This window comes from Mesoplodon densirostris, chromosome 11 (assembly GCF_025265405.1).
Source record: "Mesoplodon densirostris isolate mMesDen1 chromosome 11, mMesDen1 primary haplotype, whole genome shotgun sequence".
Lineage (NCBI taxonomy): Eukaryota > Metazoa > Chordata > Mammalia > Artiodactyla > Ziphiidae > Mesoplodon > Mesoplodon densirostris.
Window position 1 is genome coordinate 102,055,512 of NC_082671.1, and position 12,279 is coordinate 102,067,790.

At 45.6% G+C, this 12,279-nt stretch overlaps 1 protein-coding gene across 2 annotated transcripts in view; it reads left to right on the top strand.

Annotated features, from left to right (window-relative positions):
* The first annotated feature begins 64 nt into the window (after window positions 1-64).
* Window positions 65-12,279, top strand: part of E2F7 (E2F transcription factor 7) — a 32,066-nt gene continuing 19,851 nt past the window's right edge. The window contains exons 1-4 of one of the 2 annotated variants that reach the window (XM_060113760.1): window positions 65-298; window positions 975-1,058; window positions 8,824-9,099; window positions 10,449-10,617. In XM_060113760.1, coding sequence (XP_059969743.1) covers window positions 975-1,058; window positions 8,824-9,099; window positions 10,449-10,617 — 529 coding nt within the window. In that variant the 5' untranslated portion in view covers window positions 65-298. Of the gene's footprint in view, window positions 299-974; window positions 1,059-5,094; window positions 5,162-8,823; window positions 9,100-10,448; window positions 10,618-12,279 lie in introns of those variants that run through there. The other variant, XM_060113761.1, reaches the window with a different exon arrangement.

Sequence of the window (12,279 nt, forward strand, 5' to 3'; positions counted from 1 at the left end):
CGCCGGCCGTCGCTGATTGGTGGATTCTCAAATTCGGTCTCAAGGCGCCAGAGGAGGTGTTTTAGCGGGGACTGCGATCCGGGGCTGGAGTCGCGCTCGGCGTGTCGGAGCGCTGGCGCTGCCCGGATGCCGCGCGGTCCCCGCTAGCGCAGGGCACTCGGAGCGGGGAACTGCGCGCCTCGCTTTCCCCGCCCGATGTCGCCGCCCGGCTGCTGATCGACTCGCCCAGCTGATCCCGCGCTGCTGTGGGGTCGTGGAGGTCCCGGTAGAGGCAGGAAGGCTCCTTCGCAAAGGGGGAGTAAGTAGCGTGAGGCCCCGGCGCTGGCGGGGAGGCGGGAATTGGGGCTCGGGGGACCCTCCCGCCCCGGCTGCCAGCCTGCCACCCCTCCCCTCCACGGCTGCCTCAGGACCAGGCGTGCGAGGGGTGTCTGGGCTCCAGCTCTCCCTCCGGCCGGGCAGTAGGGAACTTGCCCTTCCTCACGATCTGGGGGTTTCATTGGAAAAGTTTATATTTGGGGTCTGCTCAGAGGCCTGGGAAAGGGCTGCGCTGAGCGCTGAGTGGGTTTGGTCTAGCGATCAGGTTTCCTTCCCCCCTGATTCAAAACCCCTCGAAGCCGAATTCCTCCCCGTTCTTTGCGCCAAAATTAACTGACCTATAGGAGACCCTGTGCTTTCTGACAGATTTGCCCGACACTCTCCTGACTTGAAACTTAATTTTGTCCTGTTGCTTTTCATTAAAAAGTATTATTTTTGTCGGGTTTTTTTTCTTCCCAATTTCAGTAATTACTAAGCACACTTAAGTGTTTGTGCTCGTTCGTGTGCGTTTCGGAGAGTTGGAGTGGCCACAATCCTGAAAATTCCCAGGATGAGTTTAGGGAGCGGAAGTTCATGTTCATGAGCAAGTAATAGATATTTTTGTTGAAGGAAAGAGTATCCAATTTAAAGTCATTTTCTAATGTAACTGTGCATTACAGATGGAGGTAAATTGTTTAACACTAAAAGACCTGATCAACCCTAGACTAGATTTTGCAATTGAAGATGGGGAAAATGCACAAAAGGTAAGTGAACTTAAATACCTTAAGTTCTATCATATTTAGGATGGTGATGTCTAATTCACTTCAGGATTCCAACATGCCACTTGTATTTGTCTTATAAACATAATAACCTTGATGAACATTTTAGGACCATGCTTTTCTCTCTTTTTTTTTTAATGGAGGAGGCATCCAACCATTATTGTTGAATTTCTCAGTCATTGTGCAGTGGTTAGATGTAATGTTGAAACTGACTTATATGAATCAAAGATATGCTAGACACTGCAATCAAAAGTTTGTAATAATTGTAGTTATCAAGAGTAGAATTAGCTAATGCTGGGCAGGAATATTAAGCCTCAGTTCCCAGGAAAATAGACTTTGTTACTCTAAATGCTAGATTATTAAAGTGCAGTGAAATGTTCTTCATCCTGATGGACCAGCTCCTAGAGATGGTTTCATTCTCCCAAGAGCATGACCGGTGTCTCCCATATAGGGAGATAAAGTGACTGAGCTCACCAAGGACTCTTTGACTATTTTACAGTGTTACTGCTGGTTTTGCACTGAGCTTTCCCTTGTGGTTTTTGCATGCCTTGTGATTTGTAAGACAGTAGTAGCGTCTTCAAGAAACATTACGAAGTGAACCAGCCATAGCAGTGTCTAAACAGGACCCATGTCAGCACAATGCCCTCACCAGCCGGTGCCCTACCAAAAAGGTATAATAGCTTGTTAGTAGCGAACATCTAAGCATTTTTGGGCAGAGGCAAGTAGATATGACAAACCCAGGTTTAGAAAGTTTAAATATCAATCTGAGCATAGCAACTTCCATAGGCATTGAACTTCTCTGGTTCCTGGGCTTAATTTTAGGCTTAGCACCCACAATGAAATTGCCTGGTTGCAAAGCACCTGTTATATGGGCCTTTGAAGAATACTTGACAACCGTTAATTTTCGGTAGGTGTGAAACTGTATGCTTTTTCGCGTAGGGGTTTTTTTCCCCCCAGCATTTGATTTATTTTTGTTAGGAAAAGAAGTATACCAAAACATTATTCTTTTAAAGAGCATTTTTAAAGAATTCGCTATGCCATCTGAGAGTGGCAATGCCCAGACTTTAAAGTATATATTCAGAGTTTAGGCTTTGGGAGTTTCAGAGCAAAACTTTTTGTTTTCCTTCGTAGTTTGGATGGGACAGCCTTGAAAGAATGTGTATACATTTATATAAAGTCAAAGTGTCCACCTCTTTCCTTCTGGGTCGATGACTTTTTATCATGCCTTCAACAAGGGTACTTCTACTCTAGTTAGCCCAGTAAGTGCTGTGCCCAGCTGAGCTTTCATATTTTAGTGGGTGTAGAGAAAACCTCAAATGATGCCATAGAGATTTGGGAAAGTGGTTAAAATGTTTGAAATAGAATACACGAGCAGGGCTTATTTCACCTGTCAAAGAGACGGCAAAGGAAGAGAACAGAGTGCTCCTGCGAGATGCCAGGCTGGGCTTTTGTCTCTCTTTTCACATTGCTGTGAAGTAAAGGAAGGAGGATTTCTAGGGCTGCCGAGAACATGGGATTTGGAGTCAGAGAGATCTGGATTTGATTTCCCGCTTTACCATTTGTTAGCTTCATAACCTCAAATAAATATTTATTAAGTCTTTCAACAAATATTTATGTTTCAGGGGCTGGGGGTACAGCGGTTGAGTAAGTCTCCTAGCTTCCCTAAGCCTATTTTTTTCTTCCATAAATTGAAATGAATAAGTAGCCTCTCCTCTTTGGGTGTCTGTAAAGCACCCAGCAACCCATACTGTTCACACCTTACTCATTTGAACTGACAGCCCAAAGATGAATATGATGCAGGCCTGGCCCTCGGTTACCTGAGACACTTTCAGGGACTGAGATGTAAAACTCACCAACTAGACTGTGATTTGGTAAGAGCTATAGGAGTGGGAACCAAGTGCCCCAGCAGAACAGAAGATTAAGAAAGAAACTCATGGGGAGTCTAGAGAAAGTTGGAAAGCTTCACAGAGGTAATATGTGGGCTGAGGACTTCAGCTATAAGGAAACAAGAAGGAGTAAGACGGTCATTATAGGCAGAAGAATCTATATGAGTATATGTGCTGTGGACATTCAAGAAATGTTCAAAGTTTCCAGAGTGGCCAGAAGCTAGTGGTACTTCTTTTTTTTTTTTTTTTTCCGGTACGCGGGCCTCTCACTGTTGTGGCCTCTCCCGTTGCGGAGCACAGGCTCCGGACGCGCAGGCTCAGCGGCCATGGCTCACGGGCCCAGCCGCTCCACGGCATGTGGGATCTTCCCGGCCCGGGGCACGAACCCGTGTCCCCTGCATCGGCAGGCGGACTCTCAACCACTGCGCCACCAGGGAAGCCCTAGTGATACTTCTTGAAACCCTCTGGTGGGTGCCTGGAACAGTATCCTATGGGTCAGTCGGCATTTAGAGGACTTATCTTTCGTGACTGTCTGATCTTCATTGCTCAAGATCTATAGGTAGGCATGCATCTTCTTACCACTCACAGAGAAACTTTTCTTTAAAACATAAAGGAGTTTTCAACGCCATTACCCAATCTTACTGTGCCCAAGTTGTGAGATTATAAGCAAGACTCTTCTCTTCAGTTGTCTACAGTGCATTTAGGAATGACAAAAGTAGAAAAAGGATGGTTTGGGATGAAGCGGTGGACAACAAGGATTGAGCTGTTGGGAGGGCTCAAGATAGCACTTGAGCTAGGGCTTGAAGGGATGAGTGCTAAGACTTAGGCAAGTAGAGAGGAAGGAAACTAGTAAAGAAGTAAGTCAGCATGGTAAATTTGGGGACACGCCTAGACTTAGTGGGCATGGGTTTTCTTTGAAGGTCATTCATCTTTTGGGAGTGGTTAAAAAAGGTGAGTTCAACTTGAAGCATATATTTGTACCCGTGTGATTACAGGTAAATAAATATGTGCAAGAGGCAGTTGGTTGCCTGATCTGGGAACTCACGGAAAGTCCTAGCCAGATACAAACCTGGGACTTAACAACATACAGGTTGGTTTTAAAGCCTTGTACATGAGTGGGTGAGCTGCCCTGGAGATAGCAAACAGGGAGGTGTGGACGGCTGAGTTTCTAAGAGTGGAAAAAGAGGAGCCAGTGAAGGAGGCTGAGACGGAACAGTCAGAAGAGAACCAAGAGAGAAAAAAGTGGTAGCTCAGAAGGACAGAGAGGTTTTTTTTTTTTTTTGGTTTTTGTTTTTTTGCGGTTCGCGGGCCTCTCACTCTTGTGGCCTCTCCCGTTGCAGAGCACAGGCTCAGCAGCCATGGCTCACGGGCCCAGCCGCTCCGCGGCATGTGGGATCTTCCCGGACCGGGGCACGAACCTGTGTCCCCTGCATCGGCAGGCGGACTCTCAACCACTGCGCCACCAGGGAAGCCCGGACGGAGAGTTTTATAAAGCAAATAGTCAACAGTCTTAACCATTGCAGTGAGGTCAAATGAAATATTTTGCCATTGACTTGTCAACTGATAGATGACCTAAGTGAGAGCAGTGGATCAGAGCGGACTGGTGGTTCGAGGAACCCCCTGGGAGACAGGCAGGGGAAAGCCCTCCGTGGCTTACTCATTCTGGAAAGTGTGCTCTGAAGGGAAGGAGAGTTTTTAGTCAATAGCTAGAAGGAGACGCCTCCTGACGTGCCTGTCATATTTGCAATGAGTCTTAAACAGTAGGTCGGGTTTCAGTGGGCCAAGCTTAGCCCATGGCGTTAGAGTCAACGTGATGGTGTGAGCAACGGCTCAGATGTGATAAAATTCAGGACAGGTTTGAAGAAGAACAAGTGGACTGTTTGGGCAAAATGTGGGACGTGCATGAGATGGGACCGGAAAAGACGTTGGCAAAATGTCACCAAGGGCCTTGAACAGGCTGATGACTATGTACTGTTTGAGGTAACATGATCAAAGCTGTATCTGAGACAGAAGCAAGACTAGAACCAAGATCTTCTAATTACCAGCTCCTTTCCATGTCAGCTTACAGCTCAGTCATAATGCTGGTATAATAAATAATGATGATGACGATGACGGTGATGAACATTTGCACAGCACTTCACAGACTACAAACTGCTTTCAGTCTCATTATCTGATCTGATCCTCACAGCAACTGCATGGCAGGTAAGCCAAGGTGCATCACCTCCATTTGCACATGAGAACTGGAGAGCCTGTATCCTGGGGACTCTCTCCAGGCCCTCTCTAATTGAAGAGGTGATTTCCAGGGTGTTGCAGCTTGACTTCCTGGCAAGCAGATCTGACATGGAGGTTAGTGTGCAGGTGCTTTATTAGGGAGTGCCCTGGGGATGGGTGCACATTTAAGGGAAGGGAAGGCAGCAGAATTAGACAGACGGAAAAGCAGAGCTGCAGAACAGTCTCGGTGGAAGTTGGGTTTACCCCATAGGGAGTTCTGGGACGACCCCTTGGAGTGGTCCTGAGGCCGGGTAAGGGGACCAAGCTGTCACACGTCAGCGCAGCCGCTCCCAGCCGCTGAGGACAGTACCGGCCTCTCGGGAAGCCGTGTGATCCCGGATGAGTCAACCCTCTTCTGCCAAAGCGTGAAGAGGCTTACTCTTGTCATTACTCCAGCAGCTGGGGAAATGAGTCATTCATCCCCGAAGTGAGCCAGGTGCATCCCAGTGTCCACCACATGGCTGGGTAGCCTTGCTGGAAAGCCTTGGAGATACATAATTTGGTCTGAACCCCTTATTTCAAAGATCTGGAAACTTGGGCCCAGACAAAGTGAACAATTTGTGCAGTATCAGAAAGACATAGGGTGGAGTCAAAAACCGCTGTACTTCTGAACTCTCATTCCAGTCCCCTTTCCTTTGCCTTCTACAGTGTCAGGATTGCAGGATAGACAGACGGATGGAGCAGGGTGTGATTAGACTGCAGCTGACTTTCTGCCCACCTGAAACCTCAGAAAACAATTTGCTTGGCATTTTTTTCTGTTGAGTAGAGGTGTGATAACGATCGTAACCTACCTACCACGTGACGTAACTCCCCTCCTACTTTAAGTATTACTTAAACTGTAGTGAAACTATGTCAAAGTGCTGGAGGAAATAATTCATCTGAATTGCTCCTTGGTAGGGAAAAAGTAGGAGCTCAGTGTTCCTGGGAGGACAGGTACCATGAGGGCCGTGGAGAAGAAGGATGAATCTCTGCACCTCAACAAGCCTGGGACACGCCCTCCACCGTTGGGATACCTTTTGAAATAACTAGATAATCAAGGCCCTGTGTTCCTTGAGCACCTGCGAAGGGGAAGGCATTGTGCCAAAAACTGTGAGGAATGGGACGTGTGGAACTAGCTCCCTGACCTCCAGAAGAGCACGGTCTCGTCAATGAGACAAGACACACGCCCAGAAAGTTAAATAGCAGTACAGTGTGCTATGTTATATTAGCTCTGAGGGCCAGGATGGATGGTCATAAAGAACAGGAAGTGGAGCGGGGGGAGAGAGAATAGCTTAGTTTTATTGAGTGATCACTAGATGCCAGGAACTATTCTCATAACTCTGGAGATCAGTGTTTTTATGAACTTCATTTCCAGTTGAGAGAATTCAAGTGAGAAGGGAATTGCCTGCTCTCACCCTGCTGATAAGTAGCAGAGGCTGGTAAGCTGGCCCTACCAGCCCGCGTGCAGAACTGCTTCCCATGATGCCTCTCCATAGAGGCTAGTGGAGATCCGTGGCCTGCTGGATACCTTTTGTTGGAGCTGCGAAAAAGATAACTTCCTCCCAACTCACACCCAGGACAAGCTTACTTCTAGATGCAGAATTTTGGAAACTTCTGCTGTCCGCTATTTCTTGCCTTACCAATGACTTTTATACGGAATGAGGTTGTATGTGACCTTGGGCAAGGCACCCTCTGTGTGCCTCAGTTTCTTCATCTGTAGGCTAGAAAAATACTACCTCGGTTGCAGGATTGGATGAGGAGTTAATAGGTGTAAAGTGCATGAAACAGGTATCATGTGTAGCACGTAATATGCACTCAGTACGTTCCCTTGAGAGTTCCCTTGGGGAAGACTTCATCAGAGTTGTATACTAGTAGGGATTTGTTAAGAGGTGTGAGTAGATGCACTGCCTCAGGCTGGACGCTGACTGCGGCAGTGGCATGAGAAATCGTCACCCCCATCTCCACACCTTTCCTGCTACCCTAGGACAGAACCTCACCAAGGCTAGCTGGCAGCTTCTGCTGATCCAGAGAACAAGAGTTGGCCTGTTACCACAAACTCCAGTTTCTCCCAGACAATTTTATTTATTTATTTATTTTCGGCTGCGTTGGGTCTTCGTTGCTGGCGCGCGGGCTTCCTCTAGTTGCAGCGAGCAGGGGCTACTCTTCATTGTGGTGCACGGGCTTCCCATTTCAGTGGCTTCTCTTGTTGTGGAGCACAGGCTCTAGGCGCACAGGCTTCAGTAGTTGTGGCGCGCGGGCTCAGTAGTTGTGGATCGCAGGCTCTAGAGCGAAGGCTCAGTAGTTGTGGCACACGGGCTTAGTTGCTCCGCAGCATGTGGGATCTTCCCGGACCAGGGCTCAAACCCGTGTCCCCTGCATCAGCAGGCAGATTCTTAACCACTGCGCCACCAGGGAAGTCCATCCCAAACAATTCTTTTTCCTTCTTGATATGTTGCTCGTTTATAAGAAAACACTTTTTTTTTTAAACCACTGTTCAGCCAACATCCAAGCATGCAAAAATCTATAGAGTGATATTGTGTACAGGAAAGGGAGTGACAAACATGTCATTCATCCACCTTCCTAATTTTGTAAAGGCACTATTACCTGGAGGTGAGTTCAACTATGGGAAGAGCAGAATCTTTCTGGGTTTGAATGACAAAAACTTATTTTAGGGGAAAGAAATTGGTTTCGGTAACTTAGTAATTCCAAACGCGAGTTGTGTGTACTTAGTCCTTTTTCTTAATGGATTAAGGGACCCATCATTCATCTTTTCTTTTAATTATCTAAGACAGTCTACTCAAAGAGTCTGGGGGAAGCTGCTAGGCCACAAACGATTACCAAGCTGCAAAACATTAAGAACAGAACTTGAGAGTTTAGCACTTAGAAACCTCTACAGTAATTCCGTTGATCTTGCCCCTGTGACATCTAAGCCTGTGGTCAGTGGTCTCTTCTTGTCGAACAAGCTGTAGGTGAAGTTGAGTGGCAAACTCAAGGGGAGAGTGATGTGATGGGACTTGCATGTGAGTCCTGCGAAGTAAGACCATGTGTCAGAGTCTCCGGGAGTTTTCAGTCTGTGAGAAACCCTGGTCCTTCCCCAGGGGTAGTTTGAGACGTGCTGCTCTGGGGGAGTGACCCTAGATAGCTGGGTGGCTTGAAATGTGGCATTTTGTTGGATGCCCTTCCATTAATCTGTCCTGGTAGTTGCTCTATTAGCACTGGTGGACATTCAACAAAAGCATAATTGCTCTTCTAGTTAGTGCAAACTCGTAAATAGTGTTTAAAAAAATATGTCCCTTAGAAGCAATATGGGCTCAACCCACACTTGCTTTTATTATCATCCCCGCCTATTACAGGCATCCACCAGTGATGCATAACACTCATGACTTCTTTCACAGAGGTGCCGTGAAAAATATGCTTAAAAGGAGTAGCAGCCACTCTTTGGTTCCCATGGATCCTTCTGTTTATTTTCATTAGTCCTATCCTGATACTTTTCAGCCCTGAACATATAGGTCTGTTTGTATTTTCATGACTCAGTGAATAATGGGAATAAAGTGTACTCTTAGCTGATACCTGCCCTTTCTCATTTTCGCTAAAAGGTCTCTTTTTTAAAATAGGAAAATATATTTGTTGATCGCTCAAGGATGGCCCCAAAGACGCCAATAAAAAATGAACCAGTTGACTTATCGAAACAAAAAATCTTCACTCCAGAAAGAAATCCCATCACTCCAGTTAAGCTTGTCGACAGACAGCAGGCAGAACCATGGACACCCACCGCTAACCTGAAGGTGCTCATTAGTGCTGCCAGCCCAGACATCAGAGACCGAGAGAAGAAAAAAGGACTGTTCAGGCCCATTGAGAACAAGGACGACGCGTTTACAGACTGTCTGCAGGTAAACAGGCTGTGCTCCGAAGACCTTTCATAGAATTTGTAAATGTTTACCTGATTATTAAAAAGTCACAGAATTCTCAATTTTTTGGTTACTATTGAGTCAAAAGCAGTACTCCACTTAATCTTTTTATTTATTTACAGCTGAAGTGGAACTCTTATTCTATATCTCATTTTTCATAATGAATGCTTTCTTTTCTTCTGTATGATACTGTCTTCACCAGTACACATTTTTAAATGATTAATTTTTTAAGCAATGATATTTAATAATTTTGATTTAATGAAGAAATTTGGATTTTTTTTAATGCTGCCATGAATTATAATTTTTGCTTTGATTTTAAGGGTAATATTAATCTACGTGTTTTTGACTTGGGGAATTTTATCATTCTCATGTATGTTCAGTTCGTTGGTTTGGGGCTTTAAAGTTAAATCATCTTTAAATTACCTGTCCTGTAGGGAACCAGAGCTACTGAATAAGCAGCATATCTATACTTTTAAAAAAAAGTTTTTCTTGGGGCTTGAATTGAGCCTTTTTCAAATGTGAGTTGATAAGACAAGGACACTGGTTTAATGCACTTACAATAAGAAAGAATAAGGAAGAATAAGATTTAGCTCCCCCTGTTCAGTTCCATCAACCCTTGGTAAATTGTGAAAAATAAAGAGTTTGGTGACACAATGCAGGCAAGTACATCTCAGATTTTCACATTATAGGAATTACACAGGATCTTAGGAAGAGACAGATTCTGATACATCCGGTCTGAGGTGAGGCCTGAGGTTTTATATCTCTTAACATGCTCCTGGTGTTGCTGATCTCAGTCTAACAAGCACGCTAGTAGCAAGGGTGTAGCAACCTATAAATCAAGGCTGTAGCAACCTATAAATGACTGCACTGTTCATTTTTTTTTTTTTTTTTTTTTTTTTTTTTGTGGTACGCGGGCCTCTCACTGTTGTGGCCTCTCTCATTGCGGAGCACAGGCTCCGGACGCGCAGGCTCAGCGGCCATGGTTCACGGGCCCAGCCGCTCCGCGGCATGTGGGATCTTCCCGGACCGGGGCACGAACCCGCGTCCCCTGCGTTGGCAGGCGGACTCTCAACCACTGCCCCACCAGGGAAGCCCTCATTTTTTATTTTAAACAGTAGACTCAGCCTCAAATCACAAAGGAGGAAAAGTTCAGTTCAGAGAAAGCAATAGGTAAAATGTTAAGAAAATTAGATTAGGAAATGTATTTTAACCAGAATCTAGGATGGTATGGATTTGCATGTTCCCCTCCACTCGCCAATACCACCCATTGCAATTTCTCTGTTAAGATGTTAACTATGACATTTCCACCCCCCTCTGTCTGCCCTCTGTAGCTTGATGTTGTTGGGGACAGTGCTGTGGACGAATTTGAAAAGCAAAGGCCAAGCAGAAAACAGAAAAGTTTAGGACTCCTGTGCCAGAAGTTTCTAGCTCGCTATCCAAGTTATCCACTGTCAACTGAGAAAACTACCATCTCCCTAGATGAAGTTGCTGTCAGTCTCGGTATGTATCGTGGGATCACCTGGAGGCCTGTCTCCAGTTACGGTGAGAAGTTGATTCCTCGGGCAAGCCAAAGGCTTCAGATCACCTCCTTTACTAAGTAAAGAGCTGACCCTCAAAAGAGTGAGGACAGGAGCAGGTAGAGCTTTTCTTCTGTCATCATCATTATGCATAGAATTCCAGGGAGCCTTTTAGGCCTGGGGGTCAAACAAATATTTGGTTTTCTTAACCTTAAAAAATATGTTCACAGAAGACTCACATTACAAATTAATATCTAATATCTTAATTCCATGTTATTTCAGACAGACTCAAAAGATATTTAGAAATATCCTTCTGTTTATTTGTTTAAATGCTTCAAAGAGTTCAGAACTGGTGTTATTTTTGTTATAAAGCACGATTTGAAAGCAAGAGCATTATGTTTGAAGCCCTGTACTGTGACCTTCACAGCAAGTCTGCCCAACTAGTAAAGGCACATCTGGATATAACTCAAACAGCTAAGCCTTATAACAAAGAGGAATACACGCGTTCACACGGCGTGGGTGTGTGTAATGTGCAGTGGTGTCTGGACTATAAATATGCAGACCGCTGATTCAGAATAGAGACTCCTAGTGGACGTGGATTGCAGTTGGTTTCAGGATGAACATACTGTTGACAAGTAAATAAGTAGAAATCACATGATTTGAAGATGTCAGAGTGTCCCCTTAAAAGATTAGGAGGGTTTGCATACAGGGGGAAAAAAGGCTCGAAGAAATCAGCCCAGTAGGCTTTATGATAGAGTATATTTTTAATTTGTTTATTAGTTCTATATCTTCCAGTAGCCCAAAGAATGTGACCCAGTAGATGATGATTACTCTGAATTATTCAAACTGATGGCTAAAAAGATTCTATTTGCTGGAAATTGAGGTAATGAGGAACCAGTGTGTTGTGATGGGAAGACCATGGTCTGCACTGTGAGTAAGACAGAGATAGATTTGAAGCCCAGCTCTCTAATTTATAGACTGTGAGAGCTTTAGAAAGTTAATTATTCTTTTCTCAACTACAGCACAGGGACCATAGCACCTACCTTGCAGAAACTTAGAAAAGTTGGGGATAATGTCAGTAACATGCCCAACTCAGAGCCTGGCTTACTCTTATTGCTACGTGGAAGAGTTTCTACTCAGCTCTCATTAGAGGTACTCCCCCCACCCCCTCCACCATCCTCAAGCCATCCTGTGATCCTCTACAGCTAGGAGGAAGCCGAGGGCTTTGACGGGGAGCCCTTTGAGAACCCAGAAGTAGAACACAGTATTCTGGCATTGGTAGCAATGAAACAAGAAGGGGAAAGTGAGCCAGCTGGACAGAGGCTTCGTGTAGACATAGCTGAGGAACTGGGTCCTGGAAACTAGTCTTAAGAAGATGAGGGTAGGGACTTCCCTGGTGGTGCAGTGGTTAAGAATCCACCTGCCAATGCAGGGGACACGGGTTCGAGCCCTGGTCCGGGAAGATCCCACATGCCACGGAGCAACTAAGCCTGTGCACCACAACTACTGAGCCTGCGCTCTAGAGCCGCGAGCCACAACTATGAGCCCTCGTGCCACGACTACTGCAGCCCGCGCGCCTACAGCCCGTGCTCCGCAACAAGAGAAGCCACTGCAGTGAGAAGCCCGTGCACCGCAACGAAGAGTA